This window comes from Melozone crissalis, unplaced genomic scaffold (assembly GCF_028551555.1).
Source record: "Melozone crissalis strain CALT ecotype California unplaced genomic scaffold, PUWL_Pcris_2 ptg000002l_1, whole genome shotgun sequence".
In the NCBI taxonomy this organism is placed as follows: domain Eukaryota; kingdom Metazoa; phylum Chordata; class Aves; order Passeriformes; family Passerellidae; genus Melozone; species Melozone crissalis.
In genome coordinates this window covers 12490702-12508987 of record NW_026535780.1, presented here as the reverse complement: position 1 = coordinate 12508987, position 18286 = coordinate 12490702, and the positions used below count along the sequence as shown (strand labels likewise).

The 18286-nt window shown below is 38.6% G+C and overlaps 1 protein-coding gene across 1 annotated transcript in view; it reads left to right on the top strand.

The window, feature by feature from the left end:
* COL14A1 (collagen type XIV alpha 1 chain) overlaps positions 1–18286 on the top strand; it is a 114696-nt gene that overhangs the window by 22709 nt on the left and 73701 nt on the right. Inside the window, exons 6-11 of the mRNA XM_054295837.1 lie at positions 11456–11611; positions 12288–12407; positions 13748–13912; positions 14308–14469; positions 15807–15955; positions 16886–17015. Coding sequence (XP_054151812.1) covers positions 11456–11611; positions 12288–12407; positions 13748–13912; positions 14308–14469; positions 15807–15955; positions 16886–17015 — 882 coding nt within the window. The remainder of the gene's footprint in view (positions 1–11455; positions 11612–12287; positions 12408–13747; positions 13913–14307; positions 14470–15806; positions 15956–16885; positions 17016–18286) is intronic.

Here is an 18286-nt window from a genome sequence, read left to right as displayed (position 1 = left end):
TCCACAAAGCTTCGGCAAGCATTTATTATTGTGCTCCCCTCACCATGCTACTCTGATCACTCTGAGGTTGCTTAGCCCAGACATTATTTTGTAGACCTGATTTCTGACTCAGTCACCTTGGCTTTGGACTCAGTTGGCTTTGTTCTACCCAACCTTAGCCCAAACAGAGAATGCATGATGTCTCCTCTCTCAGCTTTCTCTAGTGAAAGCAGCACCTGATCATCTGAACTTTGCCAATAGGGCTCTCATTAAAATGCCTACAGCCAGTGGTCTCAGTGGTTTCAGTGGTGGTTAGATCACCATACTGATATGTGGTAAAAGATGTCTGCACTGGACTCCATGTAGAACCTGCCCAGCAATCCTGTCCCCATCCATGTTAGGTCATCAGACCATGGGGTTTTTGACAGTGATTTTTTTTTTTTTAATTTGTCCCAAATGTCATGGCTTTCCATTCTTTTCTGGAACTCCTCATTTTCTCCCTCAACTTTAGGTGATGAAAGTATTTGTTATAATAAGGAGATGAAGTAGACTTGTCAGAATATACCACTGCTCTCTCTGATATGTGAACTTTGGATGCTGCACCCAAGCCATCTTGGTTTCTGTACTTTTCAGAAGGTAGAATTTGATGAGAGGCATCCATTAGGTTTCCAAGCTAGACTATAAACCTGTGAGCTGCCATGCAGAGCTTTGTATATTAGAAATTCCTTGTTAAACACGGGAGGACTTACAGGAAGACTCTGACGCAAGGAAACTCTTGGGTAAACTCCTCTTTACTGTCCAGAACGTTTAGCTCATTGTGCTGTGGATGATCAATGCTTATTCCAGGAATTCATCCTGAGGATTTCTCTGGAGGAAATAGCTATTGCATCCTTTGAGTACTACTTGCAACTTGGATTTCGTTCTGCAATGGCAGTACTTCTATGAACCTGGCTAGGGTCATTTGGAAGACTCCTTTCTGGCTCTCATGACTGAAAAACATGATGGGAAGTATCAGCACTGACATGACAGAATTCTTAAGTGCTTTTCCTTTGCCATAATTTGGTAGTTGCTTTGGAGAAAACAAAGCAAGCTACATTTAGAGATTGCAGCATTTACATCTGCCATCTGGCCAAATTAAATAACACGCAAGTGTGTTCACATAATCTGAATAAATTAAAAATATACTTTTGAGAGACAGCTAGCTTGAAACTGAACACCTGGAAATTACTGTGAAGCCTGGAACTGGGAAAGAGTTCATGTTGAGTTGTACACTTTGATCCTGACAGAAGAAATCCCAGGGAAGAGAGGGATTTCAGAAGAAATCCCAGGGAAGAGAGAGAGCAAGAGAGAGAAGGAGAAATTGGGAGCAAGAGGTTGATTTTAACCTAAAGAAGTCTCTCTTATGTGTTTGTAATGGCCTTGCCTGTTCTGGATAGGTATAAAATTTTATTTATTTGCATTGGCCTAGGTTGAGAGTGAGTATTAATTTGGAGGTTGCTGGATGTCTTCTTCAATTTATGTATTCCAGATGATATTCTGACATTATTTCAGAATAAACCCTTGCTTTATTCTGAAAATAGAAAGCTTGGCATTAGGAAGGATGACCAGTCCTCATTCTTTCCCAGGAATTCCACTTGCTTAACTCCTTACTCTGCTTTTCTGTAGGAGGGAATGCATTTCTTCCTGTCAGTGTATTAATATCTGATTAAGGTTAGGTACTACCTCTCATAAATATTCCTGCTCAAATAGAAGCTGAAGATTGGAGAGATTCACTTTCTGTCATCCAAAATGTCCCTCCCTAGGAACTCTCCTTGAATGCATCCACTTTATTGAAGTGTAGACACTGTGTTGACAGTAGCAATATCTAGAGAATCTGCAGTTTGGAAAAAGAACAATTTTCTAGCTCTCTTTCTACTGTCTGAGTAGACAAAGTGACTTAGCCTGTCTTGGACCTCAATGGAAGTTTCATTTTATTAATAAAGTGATCCAGCTCCTGATATTAGAACCACTCTGATTGACAACCTGAGTTAAAAGCTGCTTATCCTCATATCCATAACCCTTAAGTTGTGTTTCTTGTCATATGTCTGCACAGTAAATATGTATAATGCTTCATAAATCTGAACTATTACCAACTGAAAACTTGTCTGGCCTCTTTTTTTCCCTTGGTAGCTTTCCCCTCAGGCATTGACCTTTTTTTGTGCAATTCATTCGTAGTTGAAGTGGGAGGCTGCTATTCACATTCTTGAATGATGGATTAATAGAAGCTCAGCTGAATGAACGGTCTTTCATTGTCTTCAGACTGATTTTCATCTCTTCAAGTCATTAGCTCTTGAGTATCCATTCTATCAACAGTGCACTGGCATCCTTGATTCTGCTGGCAGCAAGAGATGTTCCCATAAGTCAGGTTCAGGGTCCGTGTTGACATGTTTCATAATTGAAACACTTTCATTACTACCCTGCTGAGGCATTCCTTAACAGTTCTTCATCCTCTGGCAGCATGAATTCACACAGTCTGAAGTCTGTAAGCTTGCTCAGGACCATGTATATTCTAGGTAAACATCTTGGTATGCCATGAGTGATGCTTGTCTTTGATATAACAGGGAAGACACATAGTAACAAGTTGAAACTCTGGGCCTCTTTTTAAAACTTCTGTGGCAATCTTGAAGAAGAACCCAAAAAAGCTTTCTGAAGGTGGTAGCAGACAGATATATTATTAAAGACTGAAGTGCAAGACCAGGAACCTCTTGCAGCAATGTGTACTCGTAAAGGATTGATGCATTCATCAGCAAACTCATCATGGATTTGCACACCCTGAAGAATCTTCTTTGCTTTATGCTATGCTCAGTAAAATGGGAGAGAAAGGTTAAAGTTTTGGTATCTGTTTTCAAAGTCTGTGCGATGGCCTTGTCTTGAATACAACTATAAGACACCCAATTTTTGGGTTTTAAGTTGTCTGCCATACAAGTTCTTTTTCAAGGCTGCTCTTTACTGTTTCCTATTTGATGAGAGTCTTGTTTCACAGTCTATCTCATTCATCTGTTGTTAAACAGCAAGCATGAGCTTGTACTGAGGAGAAATGATTTCAGGGTAATTTCCACCCTCACTGCATGGTATGAGGTCTTCATGTCCCTTCTGGGTCTGTTGGTGCAGGACTCTGGTTCTGGGCTGCCTCATGGTCAGCACCCATTTCCTGTGCCCTGTGCTGGGTAAGCCTTGGTGTTCCAGCTGAGTTATGTCCCTTGGTTAAAAGGTGCCAGGTTGTAGCTAAAATGGAACTTAGCTGGCTGTGGGGACACATTTTCTACCTCAGAGGTGTTCTCACCTGTCTGGTTGGCTGTGCTGCTAATACTACTCTGCATGTAATGAGGGAGTCCTGTTTCCTTCTCTGACTGCTGAGTTTGGTGTGTGTGTCTTTATTCTCCAGAGCTGTGGTATTCTTGTACTCTGCCCTTCTGGAGTACTCAAAGGAGCTTCTATGGAACACCAGCACCAGCTTGGTGTCTAAGTATATTTCGTTTCCATTTATTCAGGAAAGTTAACAGAATTAGGGCTGCATAGTGGTGCAGACAGCTATTTCAGAAATGAAATTCATGTCAGCAGGGTCTTTGCTTGGATTTGATTTGCTTATGTGGTTAGAAATGTGGGCTAAAATTTCTGGTCTCTTGCAGTGATCTTTCTAGTATGATAAAGGAAGGGAAAACTAAATTTTGAGCACAGGGATTGTGCTGCTAGGGCCTGTGAAATACCTCTCATATCTCATCTCTTCTCTCTGTACCCTCAAGACATTTCAAACTCACCATCCAAATTTTGCTCAGTGCATAGGCAGGGCAGTGGTGTCAAACAGTGCCAGATCAGCAAGGGGAAGCAGGTTATTCCCAGGCAGGAATAACCCCAGGCACCACCAGTGCTGGTGGCCAACTGGCTGGTGTGGAGCATGGCAGGAAAAGCCCTGGGAGTCAGGAGACCCTGAGCCAGCACAGACACATGGCACAAGGAAGGCAAACAGACACAGGTCACAAAGGAGCCTCCTGGGCTGCACTGGAAGGAAGCTGTTAGCAGATTGATGGAGGTGATTTTTTCCCCTCAGCCCAGCCTTGGTGAAGGCACATGTGGAATTCTGTGTCTGTTGCTGGACTGGCTCCCCAGTAGAAGAAAGATATGGACTTACTGAAAAGAGTCCATTGAAAGGTCATGGAGATGGCTGAAGGTTTGGAGCATCTTTCATAAATTGAGAGGTTGAGACAGTTGGAGTGTTCAGCTTGGAGAACAGCAAGTTTGAGAGATCTCTTTCCACTGTGTCAAAATACTCTGGAATAAGTAAAGAAGGCAGGGATTCTTCTCAGTGGTGTCCAGACAAAAGAGAAGAGGCAGTAGACACAAACCAAAGTAACTGTAATTTATATTTAATCAAAGAAAACAATTATTTTGCTATGAGGATGGTAAAACACTGGAGGGGGTTACTCAGGTTGTGGAGTCTTGGAGACTCTTTAACCTGACTGGACATGGCTCAGAGCAATCTGCTGCTGTTGCCCCTGCTTTGATTAGGGCAGTTTGACCAAACTCAAGAGGTCTCTTCCCACCTCAAGTACCCTGTGATTCTGGGAGTTGAGGTTTCTCACAGTTAGGTATTTACTCAGGCATCTCTGCTAGTTAGAGAATGGAAGAATTGCTGCATTCAAGAGGGCACAAATTTCATCCTGAGGTTTTCTAGATTGACACATGAGATCCTAAATTAGTGATGCTTCTAAAGATCACTGTATATTTGTATTTATACAGGCATATATACTGATTACATAATGAAAATATTATTTCAAGAACTGCATGAAGTTAATATAGGGCCTTGAATTTGGAAGCCTTTTGCACTGCATTTGTGGTGCACCATCCTTTTTGTTTCTAGATGCACTGTCCATAATATCATATGTACTTAGATCTGTAATGCTGAGCTGTAGGTTAACTGTGCTGTTGCAGTTTGTTTCAACTAGTTTTTCATTATTTCTGTGTTAACTACTTTCATAAGTATGCAGACTGTTCTCTCAGCAGGCTCTTCTCTGTTACTTTACCTGTTGTGTTATGAGCTCAGGCACAGACCAGTCCTCTATCATGGTTTAGAGGGATTTAGACATATACCTTAATTAATGTTGAGGATTTCTGAGTACCACTTTTGTCTGACGTGCCCTGATTAACTGTCTTCTAGACAGCCAAAGAAAACTGTCAGGGATTTCATACCTTACTAAAGAAATAGGAGAAATAAGCCTTTTAAATCCTGGCATATTTGTTACATAGGAATGGTAGATAAGTATGACCATATTAATAAAATATACAGTTTTCTGTCTTGAAAAGTAATTTAGACCTTGAGACAGCTGTTTCATTTAAAACATTCATGCACTCAGATGCAGAACTGAGAGGAAAGAGAAGCAGAGAGTTATCACTATAATCTGCAGAAGAGTTTCTTAGGTTTCATGTACTTTACAGGAGGATTACTGATCATCCACAGTGTAAGTTGTGCCTAAATAGACACAGTGTATTGCCAGGCTGGGCTTCAGGTTCAGGAAAGACTTCAGCAGCATGCTTTGTTCTGTGTTGACATGCTGTCTGTTGGAAGAGAAATTATAACAAATGTTTTAAACTCCAAATTTAAGGGGATTTAAAACCATATTTTTCTGTCTAGGTACACAGACCAGGAGTGTTTAGTGTTGGTAAGCTGTTTGGTAAGCTGCTGCAGACCTTGTGTTCTTCACTGCTATCAATCAACAATGAGCAAGGAGACATCAGCACTTTCTTTCACAGTTACTTTTTTGTCCCTCAAAATAAAATGTTCAGATTTAGAAAGAAAGTTCTAGAAGTTTTTATAAACTAGTGACTACTTACTACAGAAGTACAACTGTCATTGAGTGTGTATGAAAAAGTGCACAGAAAATGGCTCTACGCTTCCTTTTCTCACACTTGAGAATTATCACCAGTATATATAGGCAATTAATGTGTTATCAACTAGTGCTTTGATTAGTTTTGTGGCCCTAAATTCAGAAAGTATGCTATAAATAGTATTTAGCAACTGCTGTGTTTTGGAAGCAGAAAACTTTTAAACTACAGTATTCACAGTCAAATGTGATGTGATTAGACACAACACATTCTGTAAATCTTAATATTCCAACTCCACCAAATAACTAATTTGTAGGCTTGCCAGTTCGGCTATATTATTTTCCTGGAGAGGAATAAGGCACATGGAAAAGGGCTGGCTGCTTTTTCTTTTTTTCCTAGGGACCAGGGACAAACTTCTAACCTTGTGGGGCTGCTCATTAAACCTAATGTTCCAACATTTGGGTTCTTCAAATTCAAGCTGTGGTTGGATTTAGTTTAAAGAGCAGCAGTTATGTTATATGCATTTGTCTGGTCCATAGGCCTGACATATGGGATGTGTTAAACTGAGGTCCAAGTGCAAGGATGATATCACCAGCACAGAACAATAATATCAATGTCAGAAGTGTGGACTAGTGAGTTGCTGAATTTTGGAGCTGGACACTGCCTCACGTCCCTTAATTTTTTTAACCCTTTTAAATAAAAGATGTGACATTTTGCTAATGTAGATTTACACTGTCCTTGTCCTCAGTGGTGCTTCTGCTCAGCGTGGTGCTGTCAGTTGCTGTGGAGGACTGGCTGTTCTCTGTCATTCATGCTTTATTCACAAGGTATTTTTCACTCATTGCTGGCATCAAGCTTCTTGCCTTTTGTGCTTTGTTATCCCATGAACGAGTCTTCTGTTCATGCTGTATTGTTATTATTCACCTCTACTTGAACTTTCTTCCTCTCCTTCCATATATATTATTTGACTTTCCACTGTGACAGGGAGTAAGAAAGGAAACGACATATTGCAGACTCAGAAAGAATTATAGTCTTAACTTCTAGCAGAAGTGTGTGTTTTGGCTCTTGAAAATGAGAACAGAGTTTCATACCAAGGGGAGGCAAAATATCAAATGTGTTTCTGTGAAATGTATCATAACTGCATGCAAATTCAACTGGTTTGTCTAAAGCCTTGAGTCGTCCCATGTGACAGTGCCTGTATTTGCAGCTTCTCCCTTTGCCTTTCAAGGAACATTCAAAGAGTAGTAGTATTAACTACAGGAATCAAAATCCCCTTCTCTAGATTAAAAATTATAGTTTTGTATTTCTCTGTGAGTAAGGCTTGCAGGTTTTTTTGGTTGAGCTCCTGTTTTTACCATTGCTCACTTGCTCACAGCACGTGTGTGGAAGAATGGCCGCAGGTAGGGAGTGCAGCCCTGGAGAGGTGGTCAGTGTTTCCAGGAGCTTGTCAAGCCTGCTGTGCTCTGTGCAGCCCCCACACTGTCAGAGCTCCTCTCAGGCCTCTCTCTGCACTCCATTCCCTTCAGTGGGGTGACTCAAGGGTCCTGTTTTGCAGGCTCCAATAACACTCCCTCTATCCCAGAAAATTCTGTCTGGGTCTTTCTTTCAGCATTGCCATCACTGGCTTCACTCTCAGACAGTTTTGGCATGGTTTTGAGTGGTGTAACACTTTAACACTTGCATATTGGAAGTGCCAGCAAATCACCTTCAGTGTCTAGGGGCTTGAGGAATCAAATTCAGAAAACTTCATCTGACAGATGCAAAGCTCTTTCAATGCTGGCTCTGTGAAAAATTTCCCTGAAACCAAGGAACCAAAATTCTTCATGGTGATTTGATTTTTGGTGGTACTGAAGCAGTTTTTGGGCAAATAATTCACCCTAAAACCCTGTTGGTAGCCCTTTGCTCTATGTTGGTGCCTTTGAAGGTGAAATTTTGAGTCTGTGCCTTCTTCTGTGAAAAGCAGAAATGAGCAGGCAGACTCCCTTCTTCCTCAGCTTTCTGGCAGAGTGGCAAGTTCCTTCTGCCAAGTAGTGCTAGGAAGATTGTGCATTAATATTTTACTTTCTCCCCCATAAAAATTCTCCTACAATCGTAAGTGAAGCAACTGAAGAGAGTTGCTGGTACAAAATATACAGGTTGTTATTCTGACTTTACAATTTGTGCAATTTTGTTATTTTTGCTTACCTAAAGATCACAGGCTCTGATATTGTTTGTTGTGGAATGCAGCACTTGAATCAGAATTATGGTTTCTATATGACATTAGGAAACATGATATAAAATTTGTAACTGGTCTTTTCCCTACTGTCCTACTTTTGAAAGTGGTGAGTATTGTATGCTTCAGAGGGAAGTGGGGCCTTCTCTCTCTCTACTCTTTTCTTGCTGACTGAATAAAAGGGAAATAAGCACACTATTGAACCTGATCACACTATTGAACCTTGTAGTAGACTAAAACACTGAGTGTTGAGAGCTTTATTCTATTGAATGATATGCTGTCCTCCTCCTTTAAGAAATGTTGTTGGAAAATTGCCAATTAAAATTGTGTATATACTTGCAATGTTCAAAATTGCCCTCAAACCCTGCAGGAATTCATGACCATGTATGACTGTATGGAAAGATTATTGAAAAAGGCATTTGCAAGAACTGGCAATGGAAACTGGCTAAGCACAGTGGGGTACAGAAATTATTTGCTACACACTGTGTCTTTTAGACTAAATTTATTAACTAAGATGTCATGGTGTTTGTGTTCCTATCAGGTTTTAAAGATTCTATCACCACATTATTCTGTTTAATATCTCACTGTTGTTTATTCCCTTTTAGGGAACTTTCTACAGTTCTATTAAGTACAACAAGGAGAAAACATAAGCAAAATAGTGGGTGTACAGAAGTTACAAAACCTAAATGTTTAATGCAGAAAAGATGCAACAAGTATCTCCTACCTACGAAGAATGAAACAAATATTCACACTGTGACCTTGCAGTACAGTCTTGGATCAAACCTCACAAGTTTCTTTAACAAAAAATAATTGGATTATACTATTTGCATTGATCTGATGATGTGGAAATAAAACATTGAAAGGAATGTCGTTATTGTTTTCTTTATTCTTTGAATTTTGTTTCACTGAATGGATTTACTAAAACTGATAAAATCTTTCACTACAAAGCTATCACTACAGGATTAAAGAAGCCTTATAGGCAAAATTTGTTGATATGAAATTATATGAAATATTACCAAAGGTAATGACTGAGTTTCATACTCAGCACAAGATTTTAGAAGTAGAGAAGGAAAATACAACCACACAAATCCTGTTATCCTCATTGGGATATATGATTAAACTTCTGGGATAGCACTGAAAGGTACATCTGTGCTATTGTACAGCTGTTTGGATGTGATTCAGGAGTCCTGTGCTTTCATTCTTACTGGTGTTGAGTAGCATTTTACTTTGCCAATAGCTCTATTGAAGCTTGCAATTCTAGTCGTGGCCAGTGTGAGAATGGCACAATTGTTGATGGAAGACAGATACTGCAAGCATTGCAGACTGATGAACAGGAAGTTTATTTGCCAAAGATATTTGAAATATTAATTTTGCCATGACTAGTAGATTCCTATTAAATCACAAAACAGATTCCAGTCCCACTGAAATCAAGGGAAGTTTTTCTGTTGACTTCAGTGACATAAAGATTTGGACCTCTTTTGGAATTATGTTCCAATTTAAGATCATTTTTCTGATGCTTACTAAATGTCCCCCAGTGTCAATACATTAAAATGTGTTGCCAATTCAAATAGTGTTGTCTTATACTGTAAAAGCTAAAATAAAATATTTGCTTTGGCATCATTGTAAGTGGAATTTTTGTCATGTGTTTAGAACTTATTTTGCACTGCTAGCTGCACGTAGGAAATGTTCCCTGTTCTTCTAAAAATATTTGTAGTGCACGTTTAAGACATTAACTGTAACTTTATGGATTGGGTTTAATGCTCAGTGGATTTACACTACAGTATGAATCTAACCCTTAATTATTACCAATGGCACTCCTTCTGCACATCAGATTGATTTTGCCTGTGAGACTATGGTTTTGTATTTAATGAAAAGATTGTCATTAATAATATGTTGTGAAAGTTTAAAGTTGCTAACCATATGTTTTATTTTCTCTGTGTATCAGGAGAATTTCTTGGGAGCTAATGCAAACACCTTTTAGATAATTTCTCACTGACTTACTTCTTTTATTTGCTGAACATCTCTGCTCAAATCAGTTTATTTCTGGCAGTGTACTTGCTGATTCCTGTTAGCACCATGTTGAACTGTTAGTATTCTTTGTGAACTAACTTATACAGTGGATCCTGACAAAAATGATAAAAGCTGGGCTGCAGCTTACTTCACTAATCTATGTTTGTTTTTTACTATATTGAGGGTCATGATTTTCATCCCTAAATGGTTTGTGATGCATCATATCTATTCTACTAAACCTGCTTTAGTTTGTCTTTCCTACTTCCCCTTTTATTCCATAGCAAATCCAGTGTGGAGTTTGTATTTTTGTATTTCTAACATAAGCTCTCATTTCTTATACCTGTGTAGAACCATTCCTTTGTTTTCCTCCCTACAATACGAGTCCACTGTTTCAGCCACCTTAATTTCAGTCACACATCCACTTCTGTAGAATATGGCAATTCTGTCTGAGGTTCTAAAAACCTTTTTCATTCCCTTTCTTCTCTTCTTGGCATTTTTTGAAACTGAATGTTTCACTTTTAGGCTTCTTAGTTGGCACATAGTGCAATTTGTGTCTAATCTCTACTTCTCTTTCTTTGATTTTTCCACTGGTTAGTTAAGCCTTAGACACCATTAACATGTACTGCTAATTGTGATCAGATCTTTTCTGTTGTTTAGCTAGTTGTTTTTTTTTAATGCTCTCACATTTTTCTGTATATCTGTAAGACTAAAGCTTCATTCTCATGCCTGTTCTCATAGAGACTGTGAATTTGTATCTAAGGTCCTTGCATTTTACCTCTGCTGTATTAAATGCCTCCTCCTTAGGTTTAATACAGCATATTCAATTGGCCTTCAGTTCTGCTCAACTCCCAGGAGCAGGAGGGAGATTCACTTCTGGATTTACAAGTCGACAGTGGTGCCTAGTAGTTTTCTATAGGGCTTTTGAGTTCTATAGAAACACCTGGTTTTCTCTATTGCCTGTGAAAAGGGCCTTGATAATTGTTTTATATGTCTGCATCTCTAGGTAGCTCTCTCTGCACTGTCTGTGCCTAAGGCTATGTGTCATGCACTGTGTATGGGGACTGAAATTGTGTATGCACTTTGGGAGTGAAAACCAACTCTTGGTTTGGTTGTGCTATATGGCAGTTAGTATTTTCTTTCTCAAGTATTTCTAGAAGGAGGATTTCTTTTCATAGGCCTCCCAAAATTAATTTTGAACATTTTAATGAAAGAACTGAAGTAGATAATGGCCAGACTATTCTATAACTGAAGAACAGGCACGTTTAGTCATTTTGCTTTTTTCTATGGAAGAAAGCTTTAATTACCAAGCTTAGTGGGAGGAGGAAGGCATGTATTTATTGGATTACAATTTTATTGTTGAATTAATAATTTTGATTTAATTTTAATGATTTACAGGAAGCCTGTTTACCTGTAAAACTCCAGCAATTGCAGATATTGTGATACTAGTAGATGGCTCTTGGAGTATTGGCAGATTCAATTTCAGGCTTGTTCGACTGTTCCTGGAAAACTTGGTTTCTGCTTTCAATGTGGGATCTGAGAAAACAAGAGTAGGTAAGGTGCCACATTTTTTTCATAATATTTCTCCAGCAGCGTAAAAATGTTATCATTTCAGGATAGTTAACAGCGTAATGCTACTCTTTTTTGCAAGATTCATCCTCATCTAGCACTAGCACTTCTATCATCAGAGTAATGCTGCTGGAATGTTTGAAATATTAATTCTTCACAGTTTACTGTGATCCTCAACTTAGCTGACTCTAATGCAATGTTAGTGAAAAATGAAAACAGTGGAAACAGTCTTACTGACTTCAGTTTAAACACTTGCAGTTTAATTTTTGCAGGCAGAATGTGCCAATGGATGGCTTTTCCTGTGCTTTAAACTGGCTGAAAGGTGTATTTCGATCTGCTACGATTCAAAAGTACATTAAGTAAAATTGTTCTTCTAAAGAATTTTTGCAATGTTAGTAACTCTGAAAACGTTTTGTACTTCTTTGCTTTTCATTAAATTAGCACTTGAGTAAAAGGCCTTGAAAGTTAATTGTGGAGTTGTCACCTAGAACAACTTCATGCTACTTTTTGTTGTCAACCAATGCAGTTTTTCTAGTATGTTAGCAAAGCTACTTGCAGTAAGCTAATTGGTAAGGTACTGGAAACCAAGTACATAAAGTCCATATACTTGAGAAAACCTGCTTTATCTTCTGATGGATTGCCTTCCTTTGTGGCTCTTTAGGTCTCGCACAGTACAGCGGGGATCCCCGCATTGAGTGGCACCTGAACGCCTATGGCACGAAGGAGGCTGTTCTGGATGCAGTCCGTAACCTGCCCTATAAGGGAGGGAATACACTGACAGGTACTGGGGATGCTCTGGCTTTTGCCTCTTATTAAAAAACACATTCTGCTGCACAGCCCAACAAGTGCCAGTGCTTGTTATGAAGGGTAGAAGGGACAGGGGTTTTGCAGCTTGCCAAGGCCTTTATCCAGTGTCAGTTAAGCCTTTTCTGAAGTGCTTGTCCATTGGCTTCACTGGGAATCAGGACAGGGTCTCATAATACAAAGTTACCTAACTCTCTGTGCTGGAAGTAAAATCTTTGACCTGCTGGGAAGAAAATGCAAAATCCATTTATAATGTTCATGCACAGAGCTTTATTCTGTAGAAGGAAAGAATGTAGTTTCAATATTTGACAACTGGTAATACTAACTTTACAAATGACCACCCAGGGCTTTTAGGTTTCCATTGACCTTTTAGTAGTTAAAGCACTGAAGCCTCAGAGACACTTAGTGATGGATAAGGGGGAGATGCCTGACAATCTGGGAAAAGTACAGTCTCTGAATACAATTCCAGTGTCATCAAAGCAGCAGTTAGTAATGTTGGAATGTTATACCCAAAGACCCAGACATGGCTTTAAGTAAATTGTTGCCTTTTTTCTTTCCCCTGGCGGGTAAGGAGCGGAAGAAACAATAAGCAACAGTCTTTATTTTGGTAGAAGCAGTGATTGCAGTGGGACAAAGGACAGAAAACTCTAGTATGATTCTAGGAGTGAGATTACTGGGTGGTAGGAAGTAGTAAATTATCATGATTATTTTATATGGACATTAGATGAAAATGAGTTAGAAACGTTAGCTGTACAAGATTTAAAAGAGTTTTCAGATAAGATCTCATGGTGATGTGTAAGTTTGTCCTGGAACTGTTGTTCTTCTTTCCTTTCAAATAATTAACATTTATTAAAATCAGATTTTCCCTTAGAGTAAACAAAGCTTTTTTTCAGCTTGTAAGTTGGAAAAAAAAAAAAAAATAAACAAAAGTAAGATTATATGTAGCATGAGGATTTACTAAGCTATCCAGAACATGTGCTTTCATATAAGCAATACAGGGAAAGGAAACTTCCTGTTCTAACTTGGTAGCACTTGGTAGAGTAAGAAAAAAAAAGATTATGTATTTACAGAAATATCAATTAAGGTTTTCATAGCCAGTTTAAAATATATTGATTGATCAAAAGGCTACTAAAAATGAATTTTAGCTTCTCTGTGGTTTAGGCTGCTGTTGGAATTTAATTTTTCAGTAAATAAATTCTTCTTTTATGATTATTCTTCATCAGAAATTTTACAATGAGTAGTAAAACAAACACTGATATTGGCAAAGCTAATGGATGTTTCATCTGTAAAAGTCTTTCAAAATGTTTTCTTTTTTAGGTCTCGCCTTAACTTATATTTTGGAAAACAGCTTTAAGCCTGAAGCAGGTGCAAGACCTGGGGTATCTAAAATTGGGATACTGATTACTGATGGGAAGTCCCAAGATGATGTTATCCCTCCTGCTAAAAACCTTCGAGATGCTGGCATTGAGCTGTTTGCTATTGGTGTGTATTCTGCCATGTCCATGTACATGTCCCATTGTACTCTGGTGTATTTGTATCTGTTGCTGGCTGTGCTAAGGAAGTGTTCTTTTCTGCCTTATTCATCATTAATCATGTCATCATTAATTTGTATCTTTTATAAGAATTGCTTATAACATTGCTGTTATAGCTGGAATTTAGCAGTATACATGGATACTACATTTTCATGAGACAGCTGAAAAGATGCCACTTACACTGGCAGAAATTAACATCTTGCATTGACATCTTCAAAACAGAGTAACTTGTAGTTAGTCATTAAAACAGAGTTTTATATTATTAGTTTTTTATCAAACCCTGTGTATACAAGATTTTTTCTTTTTCATTGCAAATATTTTTGTTATTCTCCTTTCCAATAAAAGGTGTAAAGAATGCAGATATCAATGAACTCAAAGAGATTGCCTCTGAGCCTGACAGCACACATGTCTACAACGTGGCTGACTTTAACTTCATGCATACCATTGTGGAAGGTCTTACCAGAACAGTGTGCTCACGAGTAGAGGAGCAGGAAAAGGAAATCAAAGGTAAAGAGAAACAAAATTTAATGTAACCTATGATGAACTTAGAGCTGCAAATCAAATACCTGCAGTTCTAAGCTGGCTTTTGGCACTAGACTCACGCTATATATTCTTTTGCTTCCACTGTCAGGGAAGTTATCTTCCTAACTATGTTTTATTCTTGCTTAGATATCTTTGATCTTTTGCTCTCTGTTTTTAGTAGAGGTAAATATTATGGTATTTGGTAGTACAGAAAAAAAAGTGCATTCATTCTACTGTAAGTATTTCCAAGTGGCAGGTAAGGAAATCTTTCTGTAATACAGAGTTTTGGGGATGAATTAGTTTAACAGCTGCACATGGAATTGTTATGTTTGTGCTGTGCTTTCCATCTCCTAACTTAATGTTTTTACTGTCTCATAAGTACTCAGGAGTGTCAACTATTTAGATTACTTTGTCCCTCCTCTTGATGGTTTTTTTTCTCTTTCTGATTTAATACACAAAAAATATATTTTGGTTCATAAGAAGAGATAGCAGCAAAGAAAATTTTTCTTATCTGAAAAAGCCTCCTCTGACTACAACTATTTTGGCTTTTCTGAATAAAAGAAATGGCTATGAAAAAATGTTGCACTTTGCCAGAAATACAGTTCTAACTGAGGCCTTTCTTTGAGAGGTTTCAGTGGATTTTGTTTCTATTTATTGGCTTGTGATTCCTTAATAGCACAGAAATGCTGAGTTATTTTCTCTCTCCCTCTCACATAATATATATGGATATATGGAATATAAAATATATACACACATTGAATATAATATATATATTCAATATAATATTTAGATATATGTAATATATATCAATAAAGAAGGCTCTCTTGAGCAGAAGAAAATGGAAAAACCATGGATAGATGAGACATCTTTGTGGAAAATGATTGCCAGAGAAGATCACTATTCTCTGTGTCTCTTCAGAGGGCTGACAGCAGTATCAGTTTCCAACCTGCTGAGGAGCACAGGAGATCACAGCTGTATATATACTTGTATGTTTTTCATGACTGGGAGGAAAGCAACCTGGAAAAAACCTCAGCAGAATGGTCTGGAAATAGTGATGGGAAGAAGGTCAGGAAGGCTTAGTGTTTTATTTTTGTCTTTTTCATATAAAAGTTTATGAAAGACCAGGGAGGTTTAGTCCCAGAGAAGCTCCTTGTGCAGTACTCATTATTACTTTGTTTCCATTGAAAATAAGCTAAATAAGTGTGCAGTAGCCAATTATTTGATTTTCTGATGAGGGACAATATTTAGAGCTTCAGAAAATATAACAAACCAAGCAATTATTGTACAGAAGGGAATAAAAATTTGTGTTGTCCTCAACCTAGGAACAATTGCTTCTCTTGGGACTCCCTCGGATTTGGTCACATCGGAGGTCACAGCGAGAGGCTTCCGGGTCAGCTGGGCCCATGCACCAGGCAAAGTGGAAAAGTACAGGGTGGTGTACTACCCCACTCGAGGAGGACAGCCAGAAGAGGTAATAGGAGCAAAAGATGCCCAGGAGGTTTTAATGCAGGAGGGGCAACTAACGAGACAGGAAATCTGTGGTCCTCTTTTAAATGCACCCTGAAATTCCCCATGAGGGCTTCAGAAAGGAGGTTGGTCACACTGGATGGTGACAAAGGTTAGGTAGCAGCCAGGCTACATGTCTGTCATACAATTTAAAGTAAATTAAATGCTATTATAATAATTACTTTCAGGGGGTGGGATGAAGTGCCTGCATTTTTCCTTACTACATATGGTTACTTGAAACAACTCTACTGACACCCCCGCACCACTCTTTTTACAAGAACAGATGAGGTAGGAGGTGATGGTAAGTTCTAAGAAAAAGATATTCATAAAAGGAAGATTGTACATTTTGGGACATCTACAATTGGTCATTGTAGATTTGGAGGGAATTGTTTGTTTGGATGGGACTTCAACATTTTGGAGATGGAAAAAATGCAGTGGAACAAGCTTTTGACTCCAGCTGACAACTTATCAAATTGAATGGAAATGTAGAAGAGCAAAAGGGTTTAACTAAGGTTATATTTTGCTTCCTTTTGCACTAGAAACTAGCTTAGGAGGGATATGTATTGATGGAAGTTTGAAGTTCTCTTTGTGTGTGTACCAAGGGAATATTTATGATGATATTATATCAAAAAGTGCCATGTATGCATCCTTAAACTGTATCCCATACACTTTATTTAGCTAAGCTCTTCCTTTGTTCTGAATGGCTATTCATATTAGATAAGCATTTTGACTATGTATATGGTTGCTGTTTTTTCAGGCACTTTACTGTATATAAATGCAGCATGAACTGAACTTTAGTACACTGTAAAAATCGCCTGAAAGAGGAATTGATAAATTTTATGGTAATATAGTTTGCTTGTTTTATGTACATTTAGTTAAATTTTCTTTTAAACAGGTCGTGGTAGATGGAAGTGAATCAACAGCAGTTTTGAAAAACCTGATGTCTTTAACTGAGTACCAGATAGCTGTATTTGCTATCTACTCCAATGCTGCCAGTGAGGGCCTCCGTGGAACAGAAACCACACGTGGGTATCCTTAGTATGCTTGCAGATTTGACTAGTCAGATTTGATTAGTCAGACTGTACAGGCATTAGTCTTGGTGAGAAATAAACACAGAAGGCAGTCTTTTTCAATTTACCTTATTTTAGTGCATTTGCCTTAAATGAAATTTTGTTTTGATAATTCTGGGCTAAGCTCCTAAGTCCAAATGCTCTGAGGATATTTAAACACTGAGAAAGGTTTTATCTCTGGGCTGAACTTTGAAGTCGGTGGTATTGAACCCTAAATTAGAACATTCCTGTATTTGGGTGTGGAGCTAGAACTAGATTTGTAGCTGGAGATGATCTGATGAGTGGAAATTTAGATGGGACCTGGAATACCTGCATGTGATTCCCACCAGTGCCAAAGATTGCAAGGTAACTCTGTAAGTTTCTTTCTCAATGGTTTAATTATTTTCTCTCTGTAAAATGATTCCTTGGGATATTGTAAGACTTAATACATTTACAGCTTAATGTATTTGTATACAAAGTGCAGAGGTTTTTTAGTAAATATGAAAATATTAGGAATGGAAGTAAAGAGTAACTTTATAGTTCAGACTAGGAGACAAGAAGTCCATATGTGATATATCAATAGCTGATATCTGCTGAAAGAACAGAACAGCAGGGCTCAAGAAAACTATAGGATTTCTACAGTGCTTTACCACCTTCCTGACCCAAGTGATCAAGGAGCCAGTGCTCTGCTGCAGCTCATACATAGAAACAAGGTAGAGCTGATGGTGGAGGTGGAGATCACATCCTACAAGCTCCCAGTTGGTAACCAGCTGGCTGGAGGCTTGTGTGGATAATCAAGAAGCTTGTAACAGAACTCAGACATCAAAAAGAAATGTATAAGTGATGTATAAGAAGAGACAAATGACCCAGGAGAAAGCTGTTGTCTGATCTTGCAGGGGTAAGTTTAGAAAAGCCAAGACCAACCTAGAGCTGAATTTGGCAAGCAATGTGATGAGGAAAACAAGTTTAACCTTATGTATTTCAAAAAAGGGAAGTGCAGAGTCCTGACCCTTGTGAGTGCCAGCCCCATGTGTCGCTACACACTGAGGGTGCCCAGCTGGAAGGGAGCTCTGCAGAGAAGGACCTGGGGGCCCTGGTAAACAGCAAACTGACTGTGAACCAGCAGAGAACCCTTGTCACCAAGAAGACCAAGAGCCTCCTGGATTGCATTAGAATATAATTGCCAGCAGATTTATGGAGCTGATGATTCTTGCCCTCTCCTCAGCACTGATGAGGACACACCTGGG